The sequence below is a fragment of the Saimiri boliviensis genome, chromosome 9 (genome assembly GCF_048565385.1).
Source record: "Saimiri boliviensis isolate mSaiBol1 chromosome 9, mSaiBol1.pri, whole genome shotgun sequence".
Taxonomy (NCBI): domain Eukaryota; kingdom Metazoa; phylum Chordata; class Mammalia; order Primates; family Cebidae; genus Saimiri; species Saimiri boliviensis.
The window spans coordinates 112,833,475-112,853,850 of record NC_133457.1 but is presented as its reverse complement, the minus strand read 5'-3'; the positions used below and the strand labels follow the sequence as shown (position 1 = coordinate 112,853,850).

Here is a 20,376-nt window from a genome sequence, read left to right as displayed (position 1 = left end):
GCCTATAATCCAAGCTACTTGGGAGGCTAAGGCAGGAGGATCGTTTGAGCCTCGGCATTCAAGCTATGATTGCACCACTGCACTCCAGCCTGGGCCACAGAATGAGACTCTACTTCTTTCTTTTTTTTTTTCTTTTTTTTTTTTTTTTTTTTGAGACGGAGTTTCGCTCTTGTTACCCAGGCTGGAGTGCAATGGCGCGATCTCGGCTCACCGCAACCTCCGCCTCCTGGGTTCAGACAATTCTCCTGCCTCAGCCTCCTGAGTAGCTGGGATTATAGGCACGCGCCACCATGCCCAGCTGATTTTTTGTATTTTTAGTAGAGACTGGGTTTCACCATGTTGACCAGGATGGTCTCGATCTCTCGACCTTGTGATCCACCCGCCTCGGCCTCCCAAAGTGCTGGGATTACAGGCGTGAGCCACCGCGCCCGGCCGAGACTCTATTCCTTTAAAAAACAAAAAAAGTGCAACAAAATGACAATTTAGGGACCCATGCATTCTTATTGAAAATCATACAGAGAAACAAAGGGATGAAAAGCTGCACACAGAGGTTATCTCTGGAGTGGGAAGGACACACGGAAAGTGTCAGTGTCACTGCTGCCTGCTCTGTGTCTCCATTTGGGTGGTAAGTTCTAGGTATTCATTTGATTATGGTTCATAAATTATATAAAAATTGGATCTACTTTTGTATATATCTAACATTTTATTTTATTTTTGAGACAGAGTTTTGCTCTTTTTGCCCAGGCTGGAGTGCAATGGCATGATCTCAGCTCACTGCCACCCCCACACCCTGGGTTCAAGTGATTTACCTGCCTCAGCCTCCAGAGTAGCTGGTATTACAGGCACCTGCCACCACACCTGGCTAATATTTTGTATTTTTAATAGAGACGGGGTTTCATCATGTTGGCCAAGCTGGTCTTGAACTCCTGACCTCAGGTGATCCGCCTGCCTCACCCTTCCAAAGTGCTGGAACTACAGGCATGAACCACCACACCCAGCCTCAAACATTTCATTTTATAAAGTATTACAGAATTTTTCTTTTTCAGTGGGTGTAAATCAAGAAACTCAAAACCTATTTTTTTTTAAACATGGCATGTGTCAGGCTTGACTATATTTTTAAAAAATCAGGAAGTTATAGAACCCCTGAGGCTAGGAAAGTGCCAGAGCTGGCCCATCAGGGCACGGGCACTCTCTTGCCCCCGTGGCACCCCATGTCTAGCCTAGTGCCTCACACAGAGTAGATGACCAAGAAATATTTCCCAGACCGGTACAGTGTTTCACACCTGTAATCCCAGTGTTTCAGGAGGCCAAGGTGGGAGGATAGCTTGAGCCAAGGAGTTCAAGACCAGCCTGGGCAACATAGTGAGACCCCATCATTACAAAAATGTTAAAAATTAGTTGGGCTTGATTGTGCTGTCCTGTAGTCCTAGCTACTTGGGAAGCTAAGGTGAGAGAACTGCTTGAGCATAGGAGTTTGAGGCTGGAATAAACTGTGATCGCAGCATTGCACTCTAGCTTGGGCAACAGAGAAAGACCCTGTCTTTAAAAAGAAAACAAAACAAAAAAACTGAATTCTGGTCCTGACTCTTCTAGTTTTATGAACTTGAGCAACAGCCAACAAATACGTGGGGTGCACCTGTCAGATGTCCCACCGTGGGTTAGGTGCTGGAGGCACAGAGAAAAACCTCAGAATCCATCCCCATCTTCCCAGTGCTCACAGATTCTGGGCGGCAATAAGCACACTCGCTCACATGCACGCACACGCGCACACACACACACACTGCACACATACACGCACACACTACATATGCATGCACACGTACACTCACATACTACACATGCACACACTACACACGCATGCACACACACACATACACACACGCACATGTGTGCCTGTGATGGGATATGTGTGGTAAGCATCCCCAAGGTATGTTAAAATGGTGAGGGAAGCCCAAAGATGGAGCCATCAACCCTGCCTGGAGAAAGCAGGGAGAACTCCAGAGGGAAGACGTCGCATGGGCTGGATTTGGAAAGATGGATTGGAGTTCACCAGATCGGGAGCAAGAAGCTCGGACATGATGAATTGACCAAAGATAGCGTGCGGCTAGAGGAGTGTGAATTTTGAGACCCCATGGCAAGAGTGGCCAGAGAGAGGGGTCAGAGTCAACATGACAACCATGCCCTTACTGGGGATTCACTGCAGGGCCAGAAACCTCTCACACTGACCCATGCAGCAATTGGGTTTACTTATAGGATACAGCAGGCAGCATCAGAACAAGGACAGGAGGCAAAGATGGAGACCAGGCCACCCCGACGCTGGGTGATCTGAGCGGACGGGTGATGTGCACTGAGATTTCCCCTGTTATGATGGCTGGCATCTGTTAGACACTCACCGTGTGTGGCTGGAAGCTGTTCTAGCACTTTGTACTAACACATTTAATTTACACAGCAGTTCTCTGAGGTAGATAGATACTGTTATTATCAGCCTATTTTCTAGATAAGGAAACGGGCTCAGAGAGGTTGAAGAACTTGCTCATTGCAAGGAAATGGCAGAGCTGAGGCTTGAACCTCAGGCAGGCTGACACCAGAGCCCCCCCCACTTTAACTGCTGCCCTCCGCACCTGCTGTGACCCTCCTGCGCTCCCCGCTTCTCCTTCCTCTGCATCTTCCCTTCATTCTCTGGCTTCTCTTCAAGGTTCAGCTTTCTTTGTCTTTTTCTTTCATTTCTTTGTTTTATTTGTTTGTTTGTGTGTGTGTTTGTTTTGAGATGGAGTCTTGCTCTGTTGCCCAGGCTGGAGTGCAGTGGTATGATCTCGGCTCACTGCAGCCTCTACCTCCCGGGTTCATGTGATTCTCCTGCCTCACCTCCCAATAGCTGGGATTGTTGGCGCCACCACTATGCCTGGCTAATTTCATTTCTTTCTTTTTTTCTTTTTTTCCTTTTTCTTTTCTTTCCGGACAGGGTCTCTCTCTGTCACCTAGGCTGGGGTATAATGGTGCAGTCAAGGCTCACCACAGCCTCAACCTCCTTGGGCTCAAGAGATTCTCCTGCCTCAGCCTTCCAAGTAGCTGGGACTATAGGCATGTACCACCACGCCCAGCAAATGTTTTACTTTTTGTAGAGATGGAATCTCACTGTATTGCCCAGGCTAGTCTTGAACTCCTGGGCTCAAGCAATCCCCCCACCTCAACCTCCCAAAGTGCTGGGAGTACAAGTGTGAGCCACCATGCCTAGACTAAAGTTTAGCTTTCTCTGATGTTTTCATGGCATCTCTGTCCCCTATATTTGGAAGATAGTTGCTTGAGGGTTGAAACTGATTCAAGCCTAGATTCTACTTAACATTTAATTCAGGGACTCACCCTCCCATAACCCACTTACCACCTGAGTTCATGAGCTCAAATTCTCAAAGGTAGGTTGGCTAAGCCCCAGTGTACAGATTGGCTCAGCCTAGATTTTCTATCCAACCTTGGTGCTCTGATCAGTGGCAGCAAGGATCAAATGATACAGTCATGGTGACCAGGCTCCCCTTCCCACATAACAGGGGCAGAGGAAGAGAAAGGGAAATCTCCAAAAGGGAGATGGGTATAGGGGACCCAATAGACAGATCTGGGGGCTTGGATTTTTTCATGAGGAGTCCTGGAGATTTATTAAGCAAAGAAGTAATGTGATTGGATTTGTATTGTTGGGGGAAGAAAAAAAAAAGAACCACAGAGCAATTTATTACATCTATTTGCTTTTCTGCACAGACTGTAGACTGGCCTAGATTCCATTAATTTCAGTGTATATTCTTTGAGCCCTTTCTCTGGGCCAAGCTCTCTTCTGATCCAGGGGACTCAAAGATAGTTAAGTCAAGGTCTTTAGCCTCCAAACACATAGTTCCAATCAGGAATTAATATGAGCCCAGAATGTCTGTGCCTCCCTGGGAATTACCTGCAAAATCTTGAGTGTCTAGGCATTTTTCTAACAAAAGGTTAGCTTTCATCTGATTTTTTTTTTTCCTTTTGTTCTTTTATAGGGACAGGGTCTCACTATGTTGCCCAGGCTAGAATCGAACTCTTAGCCTCAAATGATCCTCCTACCTAGGCTTCCCAAAGTGCTGGGATTACAGACGTGAGGCACCATATCCAGCAGCCTTAAGAGCTCATGTTCTTGGGTCATACAGACCTGGGTTAAAATGCTGGATCTTCCACTTACTAGCTGTGGAAACCCAAGTGTCCACATCTGTTCAATGGAGCTAATAGCACTGAACAGGGTTATTATAAGAATGAAATGAACTATCGCATGGAAAGTGCCTAGCCTACAGCCAACACTCAATAAAGGTTAGCTATCATCATTCGTATCATCTCTGTGAAGGTAGTTCCCCACCCAGTGTGAGCCACCGATCTAGATCAGAAATCAGCAAATTAGGGTTCACAGGCCAAATTCAGTCCACTGCCTGTTTTTATAAATAACGTTTTATTGAAACACAGCTATGCGCATTCACTTATGTGTTATCCAAGGTTGCTTTCATGCTGCAGCTGCAGAGTTGAGTTGTTGCAATGGAGAAGGCAGGGTTTCAGGGCCTAGAAAACGGTTACTATCTGAAAAAGTACGCTTGAACCCCGGGCTTGCTGAGAGCTTTAAAACATTTTATTTCTCTGGGCCTTGGTTTCCACATCTGGACAATAAATGGATTAATATAAATTCTCTTTTCGTCCCATTCAGTCATTAAATGGCTAGTGAGATGTGAAAATGCTCTTGAACATTGAGGAGTGCCCTGTGTGCTGATAATCCCGTGGGGCAGTTAATAACTAAATCCCACTCTCTTCTCCTCACAGATCCTTGCCATAATTTCCATCATGTTCATCGTCCTCTCCACCATTGCCCTGTCCCTCAACACGCTGCCTGAGCTACAGAGCCTCGATGAGTTCGGTCAGTCCACAGACAACCCCCAGCTGGCCCACGTGGAGGCCGTGTGCATCGCATGGTTCACCATGGAGTACCTGCTGCGCTTCCTCTCCTCGCCCAAGAAGTGGAAGTTCTTCAAGGGTCCACTCAATGCCATTGACTTGTTGGCCATTCTGCCATACTATGTCACCATTTTCCTCACCGAATCCAACAAGAGTGTCCTGCAATTCCAAAATGTCCGCCGCGTGGTCCAGATCTTCCGCATCATGCGAATTCTTCGCATCCTTAAGCTTGCACGCCACTCCACTGGCCTCCAGTCCCTGGGCTTCACTTTGCGGAGGAGCTACAACGAGTTGGGCTTGCTCATCCTCTTCCTCGCCATGGGCATCATGATCTTCTCCAGCCTTGTCTTTTTTGCTGAGAAGGATGAGGATGACACCAAGTTCAAAAGCATCCCAGCCTCTTTCTGGTGGGCCACCATCACCATGACAACTGTTGGGTATGGAGACATCTACCCCAAGACTCTCCTGGGGAAAATTGTTGGGGGACTCTGCTGCATCGCAGGAGTCCTGGTGATTGCTCTTCCCATTCCCATCATCGTCAATAACTTCTCTGAGTTCTACAAGGAGCAGAAGAGACAGGAGAAAGCCATCAAGCGGCGAGAGGCTCTGGAGAGAGCCAAGAGGAATGGCAGCATCGTGTCCATGAACATGAAGGATGCTTTCGCCCGGAGCATTGAGATGATGGACATTGTGGTTGAGAAAAATGGGGAGAATATGGGTAAGAAAGACAAAGTGCAAGATAACCACTTGTCTCCTAACAAATGGAAATGGACAAAGAGGACACTGTCTGAAACCAGCTCAAGTAAGTCCTTTGAAACCAAGGAGCAGGGATCCCCTGAGAAAGCCAGATCATCTTCTAGTCCTCAGCACCTGAATGTTCAGCAGTTGGAAGACATGTACAATAAGATGGCCAAGACCCAATCCCAACCCATCCTCAATACCAAGGAGTCAGCAGCACAGAGCAAACCAAAGGAAGAACTTGAAATGGAGAGTATCCCTAGCCCCGTAGCCCCTCTGCCCACTCGCACAGAAGGGGTCATCGACATGCGAAGTATGTCTAGCATTGATAGCTTCATTAGCTGTGCCACAGACTTCCCTGAGGCCACCAGATTCTCCCACAGCCCTTTGACATCACTCCCCAGCAAGACTGGGGGCAGCACAGCTCCAGAAGTGGGCTGGCGGGGAGCTCTGGGTGCCAGTGGTGGTAGGTTTGTGGAGGCCAACCCCAGCCCTGATGCCAGCCAGCACTCTAGTTTCTTCATCGAGAGCCCCAAGAGTTCCATGAAAACCAACAACCCCTTGAAGCTCCGAGCACTTAAAGTCAACTTCATGGAGGGTGACCCCAGTCCACTCCTCCCCGTTCTGGGGATGTACCACGACCCTCTTAGGAACCGGGGGAGTGCTGCGGCTGCTGTCGCTGGACTGGAGTGTGCCACGCTTTTGGACAAGGCTGTGCTCAGCCCAGAGTCCTCCATCTACACCACAGCAAGTGCTAAGACACCCCCCCGGTCTCCTGAGAAACACACAGCAATAGCGTTCAACTTCGAGGCGGGTGTCCACCAATACATTGACGCAGACACAGATGATGAGGGGCAGCTCCTCTACAGTGTGGACTCCAGCCCCCCCAAAAGCCTCCCTGGGAGCACCAGTCCGAAGTTCAGCATGGGGACAAGATCAGAGAAAAACCACTTTGAAAGCTCCCCTTTACCCACCTCCCCTAAGTTCTTAAGGCAGAACTGTATTTACTCCACAGAAGCATTGACTGGAAAAGGCCCCGGTGGTCAGGAAAAGTGCAAACTCGAGAACCACATCTCCCCTGATGTCCGTGTATTGCCAGGGGGAGGAGCCCACGGCAGCACACGAGATCAGAGCATCTGAACTGCCCTGCCTTGGAGGAGAGACTTTTGGGTGAGGTCCAAAGAGGAGAGCTGTTCAGCTTACCTGCCACAGAGCTTTTCTGCATGAACTCTGAAACAGAAAGGCTCCGTAAAGCCCTCAGAGAGAAGAAAAACTCCAGAGAAGGCTCCCTAAGACCTTGAGAGCCATGACCGGTCCATCAGCATGAAGTTGGCCAAGCCATCGGGCACAGCGCCTCCTTGTAACAACTCTATTGCCCTCTTTGGGAGATGACATGAGTGGAACTCACAGCCACCGCTACTACCATTCTAGACAGGACCGAGGCCACATACTCACCATTCTTCTCTCATGGCTGTCCATCTCAGTCTCGGAGGGCAACATTTCTAGTCCTCCTGGCTTCAGCTGGAGAAGGATGCAGGAACGAGTGGCTGGTATTGAAAGAGTGGGTTGACCAATTTGGTATTGGATGTTACCCGGCCACCCCTAGGAACACCTGTCCATCACCTCCTGGATGGATTTCACTGTTAGACGGCTACAGGGAATGATTGTTCACGGGGAAGTCTCTGCGCCATAAGCCACGATCCCAGCGCAAAACCCTTATTCAAATGTCTTCATTGACTTCAGTATTCCATAGTACCTGAGATTTTTATTTTGAGATATCATCAGGGTGAGTTGCACCATTTGTACTCAATTCTAATTGCCCCCTGGCAATCTGGGAAGGGTTCAGAAGGTGGGCACCCAGCCAACAGCATGAACTCAGAGCATTGCTTTAGGGTTGGAGGAGGAACACGCTTTCTTTACATCACTAGTGTAGACTCAAAAGGTACGCAAGTGTCAAATATGCAAAAGAAATAGTTTATTCAAGGAGACTGTGTGTTACTGAAGAACCGCATAAAAATATGATTTTTTTTTTACTTGCAAAAATGAAAGGAAAAAAAATACCCCGCAATACCCTGCATTGAAATGTCTAGTTCAGACTGAATAATTCCTGCTGCAGCAAGGAAAGTACCTATTATAATAGAAATTCTGTTTTGTTTTCTGTGGTTTTCAAGCTAAAAAAAAAAAGTTAAAATAAAAAGCACTTTATGTTTTTCAAAAATAAGTTCTGCCAGGGACAGTGTCCACATCTTGCACTTTAAAACAAGCACCATTTCCCGTGGGCCAGTTGTTGGGACTGTAGTTGGATTGTTGCTACCTGCCTGTTTCTGGCCACCATGGGTAATACTGTGCTGGTATTACTGTCTGCCATATCAAAGTCTGTGGGCTCCTTCCCTGCCCCTCTGAAGCCTTCCCTTAACCCTCATGGGTCAGGAGGGGTTCTTGCCCCTTGGATGGGGCCTCTCATGAAGTCAAGTATACAGGAGACATGCACATCTCAAAAGGACACAGTGACAGTTGGACATTGGGTGTTTTACTCTGTTCTCTTTCTTGTCAACCAGCTATTGGTTTTTCAGTGTCACTGTCTGTACTAAAAGCTCAATTCTCCTTCCTGCAGCCATCAGTGCAGCCAGTACAGACAAAAGCAATAAGTATTTGTGTGCATCTTGAGTGGTTCTGGTGTATTTCTTGGTGTTGGTTTTCCCGTCCTAGTTTGATGACCTGGCATTGTCCTGCCTGCTTTTAGTCCAACAGCGTGGTGTTGTTAGTCCTGCCTCAGTACACTGGCATTGGGTTTGAACCACTGATTAATACAATGCTATGGTGTTGGCTCACCTGTCAGTAAAGACGACATGTTATTGGTCTACCTGTCTGTAGTTCAATGGAACAATGTTGTTCTCTTAATGTAATGTTGATGGACGATGTCCCAAGTACAGTAGTGTAGTTCTTCCTATCCTCAATACAGTAACAGGCATATGTCTTCCCAGAGGAAGAAAGATGTGGCATTGGTTCACCTAGTCTTCAGTCTTCATTTCACCTGTTGCTGGTCTGCCTGTTAGTGCAATGGTGTGATCCACCTCTCAGTACACGAAATCTCATGGAGCTGTTCTGCCTGCCCTTCGTACGATGGCATAAGGTTGAGCCACCTGCCGCACATATGATGGGATGGGATCATTCCACCACCCTTAAAAAACGCGTATTCTCTGCTGTACACAAACCCAACTCATAACACTTCTCAGCATCTCCAGAGACTGTAGATCCCCCCAAGAGGGTGCAGTCCTGTTCTTGCTGCATTAACAGAGAAAACAAGAACGTCCCTCTTCCTAGGTATCTTCAGAGTATTCACACACCAACTGCAAAGGGACTTAGGGGCAGGGAGAGTGTGAGGTCATTCCGTGCCAGCTGGCGCACCAGGCAGAGTATGCAGTGGCACTCCCAAAACACTTTGCCGAACACACAGCCTGAGCTGGGGGCCTCTTGAGGAATGACTATGGGACAGTTCTCCGCTGACCATCTCACATGTCTCTTCTTTGTTTTCAGCACCATTAATGTCCACCATCAGCACAAATGTGAAAATTCAGGGAAAAAAAAATGCTTTTTGATAAAAGTAAATAGTTGTGATTTCCAATTCAGATATTTTTAGAGCTAATGCTATCTGTAAAAATTAATAATAATAATAATAATATAGTCTATTTTACATATCAGGAAAGTGAACATGTTTCAATATAGCCATATATATCGAGAAGGAACTTACCACCACTTCTTCCAATCAAGGCATTTCATTTGTTGGTTGAAGCAGATGAGAAGTGTACAGATTGAAAATGATTTCTTTGTTTTTTTAAATGCAAACCAATTGGTGCAACTCTCCTTGTAACCAAAGGCCCTTTCTGCCTTCTGTGGTCATGTAGGACCTGGCCCTTCCTTCCTTGTGTATTTTGTCTGACCTTAAAGTAGCATTTTATTGAGTCACTTTTGAAGGACGAATTCAGAAGTATCATTAAGAACCTACCTTTTCAGGCTTCATAGCCAGAGTCCTATAGAGTTCTTATAGAAACAGAATAATTGCAATTCAGCATATACTATGCTTAGAAAGTATTCCGTTTGGGTTTGATTGGGTCTTTTTTCTTTTACTTGTGTGTGTATGTATTGGGGGAATATAGCTTTTGTTCTGTGTTCAATTCGAAATAGAGTATTTTAAGTTTTCCCAGCCCCTCCACTCACTAAAAAGGATCATATCCAGATTTTAATATGTATACACCCAACCTGTACCCATGTACATGAATATACACGCACTGGGAAATCTACCTAAGAGTCTTCACTGAGAAATTCACTTGATAGGAAGGTCCTGATAGAGAATAGGAAAGCAATAGTCTAAAGGCAAATCCTGTTTTAACTTGGCAGTCCATTTCCCATTCATTCCTGAACCAATGAGAGCAGAAAGAAACAAGTCAACCCAAACAAGTAAACTAGGGGCTGGACACGGCAAACGGATGCTGGTCAGTTTGGCGAATTCAATGAAACTCATCAAGAACCCAGCTGAACTTGCGTTCCAACTTCCACCATTATCAGAAAGGGCTAGGGACCAGGTAGTTGTGTGTCACACGGGGGAGCATCTGCCACTGGCCGTGAGAGAGGTGGGGAAACTTGGGAGGAGACAGTAGATTCACCTTTTTATCTTTGGGTAAAAGAAAACAACAGGACTTTGGTGCAGTAGATTTCTCAGTGCCTTCTTTAGGAATTCTATCTTAAGCACACTTCAAGGGGAAAGAAAAAAAGGAGGAGAGAACATTTGTTCCCGTGAAGTCCCTTTCTCCAAAGGACTGGGGATCAAGAAGGAAGAAGAGTAAGAAGGAAAAACAACAAAATCCTGAGGAGGCCGTTTCTTTTAACCCACCCAGCTTGCCCCTGAAAACTGCTGGTGATACAAACTTTTTCAAACTGACTCCCAGCTTCTCCATGTGTCTTGGTAACTGTAGCCTCGTCTCTGCCCTTTCTCCTAATAAGATCCATGTTTCTAAGGAGAAAAACAAAACAGTATTCTCTTCTGTAAAATTGTAATGTATTGTTGATATTTGTAACTATTGTATATTTCTGTCTTGCTCCAGTCCCAGCTGGAGTGTCCAGTTCATGGACAAGGGGATGTTCAAAATTCACCACCACGGACAAGGGCCACTAAAGCCAGGTCTCTATCTCTAATCTCTCTCCTGATCTCATTTCTCTACCAACTAATCTCAAGTAACAATACCCCAGGCTTTTTTTCAGCCTCAATTCAAGTAACTTCGAATCAAAAGAGGGCAAGGCAAAAAGCCTCCGGACATGCTTCTTTGGGAAAGGACTCTTCCTGTAGCTGCAGAGTGGGCAGGAGGGAGAAAGGGCCCCCCTGAGACCCCAGCAGGACAATGGAATGCTTCCAGCCCAGAGCTGATGTTTCCTCGCCTATCACTGCTTATAGGACAGCATCCAGATGCTTTCATGTCATTCAGCCCAGGCCACCCAAACCAGTCCTGGCTACACCCAGAAATAAGAGTTACCTCTGCATTTTCTGTTGCCATTTTTCTGGCTCTAGAAGTATCTGATGCGCGACTATGTCATAGAATGTCCACGCATCTCAGAGTAGTCTATTTTTCTGTTCAGATTAAAAATATATATATATATATATATATATGTATTTTTAGCAAATTTATAATAGGGCAATTGAGTCTAATTTCTTCTTTTGTAATACAGAACAATATCATAGGAGTTTCATTGTTGGTCATTATCATAGCTGATGTTTTCTGGTCTTTTGCAGTCCCTACCATTGTCTCGTGGGCTGTTTTGGTTTTATTCCCTTTGATTCTGATTTCTTGGGGGTAGGGAAAGACTTTGGGGTCTGAATTCCTCGTGTAGGCATTTCTTGACACTAGGCCTAGCGTCCGTCAATGCTGTTACTTTTCTCATTCAGTTCTGTGTGTTTCTCCCATTCGTTGTTCTTAAGAATTCAGGGCATGAATGCAGGAATGAGACCCAGGGAAGCAGAGTTACAGATGGCCCTCAAAATCAGGATGGGATGTGGGCTGGTTTCACTTATATCCCACACCCCTCTAGGGATCTGAAGGGACTAAGTTTTCTCATCCCCAGAGATCTTGGAACCAAAAATCTCATGCAAGCAAACTCATCACTGGCATTTCTGAGATTCAGAACACATAGAAGCTCCTCCTGGCTGGGCTGCTCCCATGTCCAGCACCCTGTGGGTCTGTAACATTCATCAGATCTGAAGTCCAGAGCTTTTTCAGGTTCTCGTGAACCTCACAAGAACATACTGGGCCTCACATCTCATCGACTTGTTTATCAGTTCCTCATCACCTTGTTTATCAGTTTCTCATTTCAATCCTTTTTTTTTTTTTTTTTTTTTTTAGACAGAGTCTTGTTCTGTTGCCCAGGCTGCAGTGCAATGGCACAATCTTGGCTCACTGCAACATCCACCACCCAAGTTCGAGTGATTCTCATGTCTCAGCATCCTGAGTAGCTGGGATTGCAGGAGTGTACCACCAAGCCCGGCTAATTTTTGTATTTTTAGTAGAGACAGGGTTTTGTCATGTTGGCCAGGCTGGCCTCGAATTCCTGACCTCAGGTGATCCGGTTGCCTCGGCCTCCAAAAGTGCTGGGATTATAGGCGTGAGCCACTGTGCCCAGCCCATTTCAATCCATTTCTAACAGCCTCACCAAAAAACAGTGGCTAGAAACCCTGCAGCCAAACCCTGAGAAGAGATGTCCCCAAATCTGCTAGCTCATCTCCCCTTCCCTTGTCAGCTGCCTAGCTCCATAGAGCAGGAGGTACGTGGCGAGGACAGGGGTACATTTCTGGCTTCCACCTACCCATGCCTGCGGGAGTTTTCGGACTGTCCTGACAATTAATTCCACGAGGCAGTTTTCAGCCCTGGGTAGGCAGAGGACATCTCACTATGCAGGATCTTCAGCAGAAAGTGATTCTCCATCCATCAGCTCACACAGTAAGATGAAGAAAGCCCAGATAATCTCCAGCTTGCATTCGTTTAGGTTTTGTTATCCCACCTGCCTCGCAGTCAGCTGCAGGGCTCAGAGCTCTGCCTAGAATCAGAAATTTGAGCCAAACCAGGACCCTCAAATGGCAGTGAGCCTTCCCATCAGATAACTCCCAAGAGGGAGCCAACTCAAATATGAATTTTTTATTCTGGAGTAGGACAATAATCAGAGTTCTCCCACCCCACAGACCTCTGATAGTCTGGTTTGAACCAGAGTCAAATAAAACAGACTAGATTTTTTTTAACCATGGCACAAGACCAACAAAAACAAAAAAATTGTCCCCAGTAGTTTCCTAGGTTTGATGCCCAGATAAGCAAACATCCTTGCCTATGGCTGTGGCTGTTTTCATCAAGAAAAAGGCTCTATAGTTTGCATTTCCATTCACTCTCCCCGATTTTAACTTAACTTAGATTTTCTCCTGAACTTCTCCAAATGCCACCTTGAATTTGAGTGGGGCTCTGAATCGAGGGAACCCTCATCTTCACTTACAAACCGAATTATCTGTTCCTCCTTCCAAAGATCCTGAAAAGATCTCCTAAAGGCTGGCCAGGATGGGGTGGAGTAGGGCAGTGCATCTGAAGAAGAAACCACTTAACTGCCAGATGGCTATATGCAAGTTCTCCAAAAATTTCTATTGTATGAAAGGGATAGGGTCAATTTCAGCTCAAATTAAGGAAGCTCTCCTAATAGGCTGGGTTGTCTGACTATGGAACTCAATGCCACGGTAGGCAGTGAGCTCCCTTATACCACAGGTGTTGAAAGAGGCTGGCTAGATGATATACAAAATGGGCACTGCAGAGGGGCCCTAGCATTGCATGGAAACTGGGCTGACCATCCACAGAAATTCCCCCTTTGTTTCTTGGTGCGTGTGTGTGTGTGTGTGTGTGTGTGTGTGTGTGTGTAGGTGGTTTGAACATTCTGGGCACAAGCTCAAGCTACTGAGGCAAAAGCATGCAGCACAATTAGCAGGAATGCAGCTTCTGGGCTTTGGAGCTATCAGAGCGGGTGCCTAAGAGACAAGTCTGCTTCCTTCCAGCTCCCTGTCTTAGAACATTTTAATGACTGTCAGTCACCAATCCAACCCATCCCCAGTGGCCTACCAGGTACCACATTGGGATGAGACTCATGCTACCCTTCCCCAGGCCAGCCAAGGAGCAATCCATGCTGTCCCCTGTCCCTGGCTGGCTGTCTTATGGTGCTTCAGCCCCTCCGCCCAGCTCCTGTGCCCTCATGAGCCTGGGGCTTTCCGTACAAAAGATGCATGATATCTGTTCCCTACTGGCCAGCCCCACAATGAACAACTGCCCAGGCAATAGCAAATGGCTCCGTTCCAAAAGGGCTTGTTTTTCTGGTAAATCAAACAAGAGATCCCACTCAAGACCTTTCAAACTCCCCCCGCCATGAAAAAAAAAAAAATCCAGAAGGATCAAAAGAGAAAGGCAGCTTTTAATCCAGTTTCACAGCAAAACCGGGTTCTGGCTGCCTTCAAGCAGAATGCCCACTCTCCTGCAGCTGTAGCCTCCTTCCCAAATCAGCCTGCATACTGCATTCTCCAAGGAAAGCCTTTGACAAGGGAGAGTTTATGTATAGTGGATTGAGAGGAAGTGAGACTTCAGCTTCATGGTGAACCCAAGACCGGTTGGTCTTCTGTTGTTCTAGCATGAGGTGAACAGGATGGTATGTTTCAATGAGCAGAATGAGCAGCCGCCTTCCTCTGAAGCCAAAATAACATAAAAACCAGCGTTCAAGATTCCCTCCCAACTCCTCACTGGAGGCTCTGCCCTGTGGAATCACTCAAGCTGCAACAGCACAAAGCTGCAACAATAGGACAATTCAAGAACATGTAGGAAACTCCCAAATCTGTCCCGCTAGGATGCCCTCAAGGGCCATGCAGGGATCTTCCCATACTTCCTGCTTCCCTGAGCTGAACCAAGATTGGAAAGAGGCAAGCAGCAGAGAAGATGCCCAAGAAACTCTGACATCTCTACAGCTTGGCTCATGCCCCTTGGGCTTCACTGGGATTTGGGTATCTCTCTTGGATGAGCTGAGTGTGCCTGAGTGGGTGGGGACAGGGGGGATTCTCCAGACCTATCTTGACTTCAATCCAAGGTCAAAAATTGAGAACCTTGTTTTCTGCACCAGGAACTCAGGGTTACCCCCAACATATGCCCTTGGCACCTGACGGTCATCCAACCTGTATTTTTGTGAGTGAGTGAATGCGTGAATGGTCGACCTCTGAGTGGATGACTGGACGAGTGAACGTGTGAGTGAATGAATGGGGGAGTGAATGAATCCCTACCTAACAGTGAAGGGAAGAAAAATGAGGAGCCCCTCTCCCACTGAAACCATAACTGCCCCATCAAAGTCATCTGCTCTTTGACTCAAGATGACATTTCTATTTGATGCTTGTAGGCCCCAAGCTGATAAGGGCCACAGCCCTCTCACAGCCACACTTCCTGGGGGCCCGCAGGGCAGCTTCAGCCTCCTTCCTCTTCCCCTACCCTGCGTTTCTCAGCCTCGTGTTGTATTTTAGCTCACGTACAGCCCACGGAGGGACCATCAAGTGGTTTCTGATGGACTAAGCCAAGGGTTCGAAGTTGAGATTTCCCTTGATCTGGGAATTGCTGGGGCAGAAACGTCTGGAAGCCAACGTCTGGAAACTGGATCGCATTCCCCGAGCCATGGGAGTCCCGCTGGATATCAAGGCCAGCCTGCCCTCCAGCTTTTAGAGCCGAATACCTCCTTTCTGAGCCCCAAAGCCGCTATGACAGCATGCCATGAGATCCCATCAGCTACGACCCTTTCCCTCCGAGGAACCCACGGTGTGAGGTTGGGGCTTTTCTGCCAGCAAAGCCATTCTGATCACCCCACCCTTGACAGGGGCCAAGCCAATCACATTAGCCATAAATGACCAATGTCCCCAGCCACTCTTTTCTCGGGGGTGCATTCGTGGGTCCTGTTCATCTCTCGTCAGTTAACGTCTCTAGTCCTTCCCGTAAAGGTGAAAATGAGCGTTGCGCGTTTGCGCAATACACACATACACACACACACAAACACACACCAACAAAAATCCCAGTGTCTTTTTATGCATGTGGTGAGATGAAATTGTGATCTTTGTGTGACCTCCAGCTGCTGTCCTGTCGTGTAAAATATGTTCAAATGTTTAAGAATTTCTAAGCAAATGGTCCCTTAATGAAGTCTGCAGAGTTCAATAAAAGGTATGGAAAAAAGAAGCCTGGTGCAGTTTGTTTTATTTTTTGGAGGACACAGGGGGTGAGGCAGGAAGCGCTGTAAGGGGATTTGAATCAGGGAGCCTGTCCCCAGGCAGCATCAACTTCTTCTCTTCCCCCTGGAAGGAGGACAGGAAAAGATAACTGGCTTGTCAACCCAACTATGCAAGCCAGTGGTAACCCACCCTACATGATATTTATGAATCAAAGCTCCAACTCTGGTCATTTGGTTCTCATGTCAACTGTGCCTGGGCATCTCATTAAAAGGTGTCTCACAGTAGAAGATATAAGCTCAAATGACTACTGGGGCAGAGCAGGTAGCATAAATAAGTAAAGCGATCTAACTAAGAGACATAAGGGAGTGGTCGTGAGTATGGTAAACAAGAGAACACGTACCCTGTCTAAAGCCGTTTATCTCCAACTGGTTCTTACCCCCAGGGATGTGGGCCCAGCAATACTAGATCTTTCCAAGAGAAGTCAGAAATCTGGATTTTTATGGGAAATACTCAACTTTTAAATGTTAGCAACTATAGCTAAGCACGCGGCTCACATCTGTAATCCTAGCATTCTGGGAGGCCGAGGCAGAGTTTGAGACCAGCCTGGCCAACACAGCAAAATCCTGTCTCTGCTAAAAAATAAAATAAATAAAAAATAAAAATAAATAAATGTTAGCAACTAATTCCATTTTTTCTAGTCCTATACTGGCCGAATGAAATCCATCTGTAGGCAGACTGCAGACCACAGCCCACAGGCTGCCTTTCTGTGATCTCCGATTTACTGATAGGGCTTGACAATTTCTGCATTTGTTTTGAGGGGATTTTTAGTTGTCGTTTTTGAAACGTAGTCTCACTCTCTCACCCAGGCTGGAGTGCAGTGGTGCCATCTCTGCTTACTGCAGCCTTCACCTCCGGGGTTCAAGCAATTCTCGTGCCTCAGCCTCCAGAGTAGCTGAGATTATAGGCATGTGTCACCACGCCTGGCTAATTTTTGTGTTTTTTAATAGAGATGTTTTCGCCATGTTGACCACGCTGGTCTTGAACTCCTAGCCTCAAGTGATACGCCTGCCTCAGCCTCTCAGGGTGCTGAGATTACAGGCATGAGCCACCATGCCCAACCTTCTGTATTTGTTATCTAATGCTATGTAACAAATTACCCCCCCAAACTCTAGCAAGTTGAAACATTTATTATCTCATTCAGGAGCATCTTTAGCTGAGTGGTTCTGGCTGGGGGTCTCTCACAAGATATGCAATCAAGACACCAGCTGTAGTCCTCTGCTTGACTGGGATAGAAGACCTGCCTCTAAGGTAGCTCTGCTGACCTCAGTTCCTTCCTGGCTGTTGCTGGGAGGCCTCAGTTGTTCACCATGCTGACTTCTCCACAGGGCTCTTAAATGGCCTCAGAACACAGAAGCTGGCGAACCCCCAGAGGCAGTGGTCCAAGACAGAGGGGTTAGGAGAAAGGCACCATGCGTCTTGTGGCCTAGTCTCAGAAATCAGAAACCATCACTCACACCAAATCTATTTGTTAGCAGTGAGTCACCAAATCCAGGTCACCCTTAGAGAGAGGGAATTCTGCCTCTTGGGGAAAAAGGATCAAATATTTTGTGGACGTATTTTAAATCATTACCTTTCAAAGCCCATTAAATGAAAAGGGTAATTTCCAGACTTTAGGATTTCATAGCCCAGTAAAAAAAAAATGTTATATTCATATTTGTCTAGAGATGTGGTATTACTCTGAAGCTCAGGCTGAGCACAGTGGTGCAATCATAGCTACAGCCTCCAACTCCTGGGCTCAAGCCACCCTCCCACCTTGGCCTTCCAAGTAGCTTGGACTACAGGTGCCTACCAGCATGCCCAGCTAATTTTTTATTCAGCTTAGGGAAGTGTATAAGCCTTCCTGACATTTTATTTTGCCAAGTAAAGATGTTGAAAAAGTGACTATCATGTACTACACATTATCTTAGTAAAACAAAGGATATTTCAAACCCATAAAATATACAATCTCAGAATAAAGATCATCCTAAAAAAAAAAAAAAAAAAAAAAAAGACTTGTTCTTCTTTTTTCTTTTTTTTTAGACTGAGTCTCACTCTGTTGCCCAGAATGGAGTGCAGTGGCAAGATCTTGGCTCACCGCAACCTCCGCCTCCCGGGTTCAAGCAATTCTCCTGCCTCAGCCTCGAGCAGCTAGGATTACAAGTGCCCGCCACCACATCCGGCTAATTTTTGTATTTTTGGTAGAGGGGGTTTCACCATGCTGGCCAGGCTGGTCTCGAACTCCTGACCTCAGGTGATCCATCTGCCTCACCCTCCCAAAGTGCTGAGATCATAGGCGTGAGGCACCGCACCTGGCCTTATCTATTTTTATTAAATCAGAGCTTTTCAAACTCAGCACTACTGACATTTAGGGCCAGCTCATTCTCTGTTGTGGGGTCTGTCCTGGGCACTGTAGGGTGTTTAGCAACATCTCTGACCTCTACCCACCAGATGCCAATAACACCTCCCCCAAGTTTCAACAACCAAATATGCTTCCAGAAATTGCCGGATGTCCCTGGGGATTACAATCATCTCCAGTTGAGAAGATATACAAAATCTCAAATCCAAAAGGTGCAATGAAAAGTGAAATTTCCCTTACACCCCAGACCCCCGTCCCCCTTTCCCTGGAGGCAATTACTGCTACCAGTTTCTCATGTAGCCTTCCAGAGATCATTTTTGCAAACATACACACATACATATGAGCGTGTATGTGTTGTTTTGTTTTGCTTTGTTTTATTTTACCCCATACAAATAGTAAGAGTGCCATATATACTGCTCTGCATCTGGCCTTTTTCTTTTAATGTATCTTGGAAATCATTCTGTACTAATACACCAAGAGCCTCCTCACTCTTTCATAAGCCTGTGTCGTGTTCTATTGTACTTGGTAATTACCAGTCTCCTACTCCTGAACATTCAAGTTGCTTTCAACTTTTGCTGAAACCAACAGTGCTGAAATGAATGGCCTGTCAGCCGTTCCTCTGGGCTCTGCCTTCAAAATAGATCTGGGATCTGCATTTCTCCCTCCTCCGCTGCGCCAACTTGGGGCCACACCACAGTTGTCTATTGCCTTCGTATTGCAGCAGCCGTGTCCAGACTGGCTTCCCCATTTCTGCCCTTGATCTTTCAGGGTCTTCTCAACATAATGGCCAGAGGGATCCTGTCAAGCTGTCAGTCTGATCATGTCACTTGGCTGTCAAACCTTCCAAAGTCTTTTCGTCACACATCAAATAAAGTCCAAAGTCCCTGGCTTGGTCTGCAAATCCTTACATACACTGGCTTCTGCCTGCGTCTCTGTTTCATCTCCTACTGCTCTCACCCAAGGGTGCTGTGCTCTAACATTCCAATCCTCTGCTCTTCCTCAAACGCACCCACTGTGGGCCCACCAAATGATCTAGCCCCATTCTGATCCCCTTCCGGTCCCCTCTACCCTCTTTAATCTGTGCACAGAGCACTGAGGTGACTTGCCCAAGTTCACCCAGCTAGGAAGGGGCAAAACTGGGATTTTTCTTTTGAGACACGGTCTCGCTCTCATCCAGGCTGGAGTGCAGTGGCATGATCTTGGCTCACTGCAACGTCCACTTGTATTTTTAGTACAGATGGGATTCTGCCATGTTAGTTAGGCTGACCTCAAACTCTTGACCTCAAGTGATCCACCCACCTCGGCCTCCCAAAGTGCTGAGATTACAGGTGTGAGCCACTGCACCTGGCCAAAATTGGGGTTTTAACTCAAATCTATCTGATTTTACCAGGTTACTAGCACTACCAAAAGGATCAAGCATGATAATTCACAGGGCTGGCTGTGCAGGGTTGAAGAAAGCTGGGTCTGGAACTAGATCGCCTGAGTTCAAAATCCTGACTGCTCCACTTATTGGCTCTTGGCACCGACTGAGGAAGTCTCTAGCCTCCTTGTTTCAATGTCCCCATCTGCAGAATGAGGCTAATTCACTTTAGCAACCGTTAGGTTTTAAGCCCCTTAGGACAAGGAATAGGGTAAGGAGATCCAGGCAGTAATGTACACACATGGGGGATTGGATCCTAACTCTATTTGAAATTTTGATATTTTGTTCATGGATTTTTGGCATTAATTTTTATTTTTTAAAATATTACCAGACAGGGCACAGTGGTTCATGCCTGTAATCCCAGAACTTTGCAGGCCAAGGCAGGAGGCTCACTTGAGCCCAGGAGTTGGAGACCAGCCTGGGCAACGTGGTTAAACCCCAACTCTACAAAAAATACAAAACTCAGCTGGGTGCGGTGGCGTGTGCCTGTAGTCTCAGCTACGTGGGAGGCTGAGGCAGGAGGATCATTTGAGCCTAGGAATTCAAGGCTGCAGTGAGCCATCGTCACACCAATGTACTCCAGCCTGGGTGACAGATCGAGACCCTGTT

At 46.6% G+C, this 20,376-nt stretch overlaps 1 protein-coding gene across 2 annotated transcripts in view; it reads left to right on the top strand.

Annotated features, from left to right (window-relative positions):
• The window catches only part of KCNB1 (potassium voltage-gated channel subfamily B member 1), a 122,451-nt gene extending 102,959 nt beyond the window's left edge, over nt 1-19,492 (top strand). The window contains exons 3-4 of one of the 2 annotated variants that reach the window (XR_012519368.1): nt 4,819-7,474; nt 18,032-19,492. Coding sequence is in view for 1 of the 2 variants with exons in the window: in XM_039479723.2 (XP_039335657.1) it covers nt 4,819-6,828 (2,010 nt within the window). In the remaining variant the exon portion in view is untranslated. Of the gene's footprint in view, nt 1-4,818; nt 15,960-18,031 lie in introns of those variants that run through there. The other variant, XM_039479723.2, reaches the window with a different exon arrangement.
• Nucleotides 19,493-20,376: the final 884 nt, after the last annotated feature.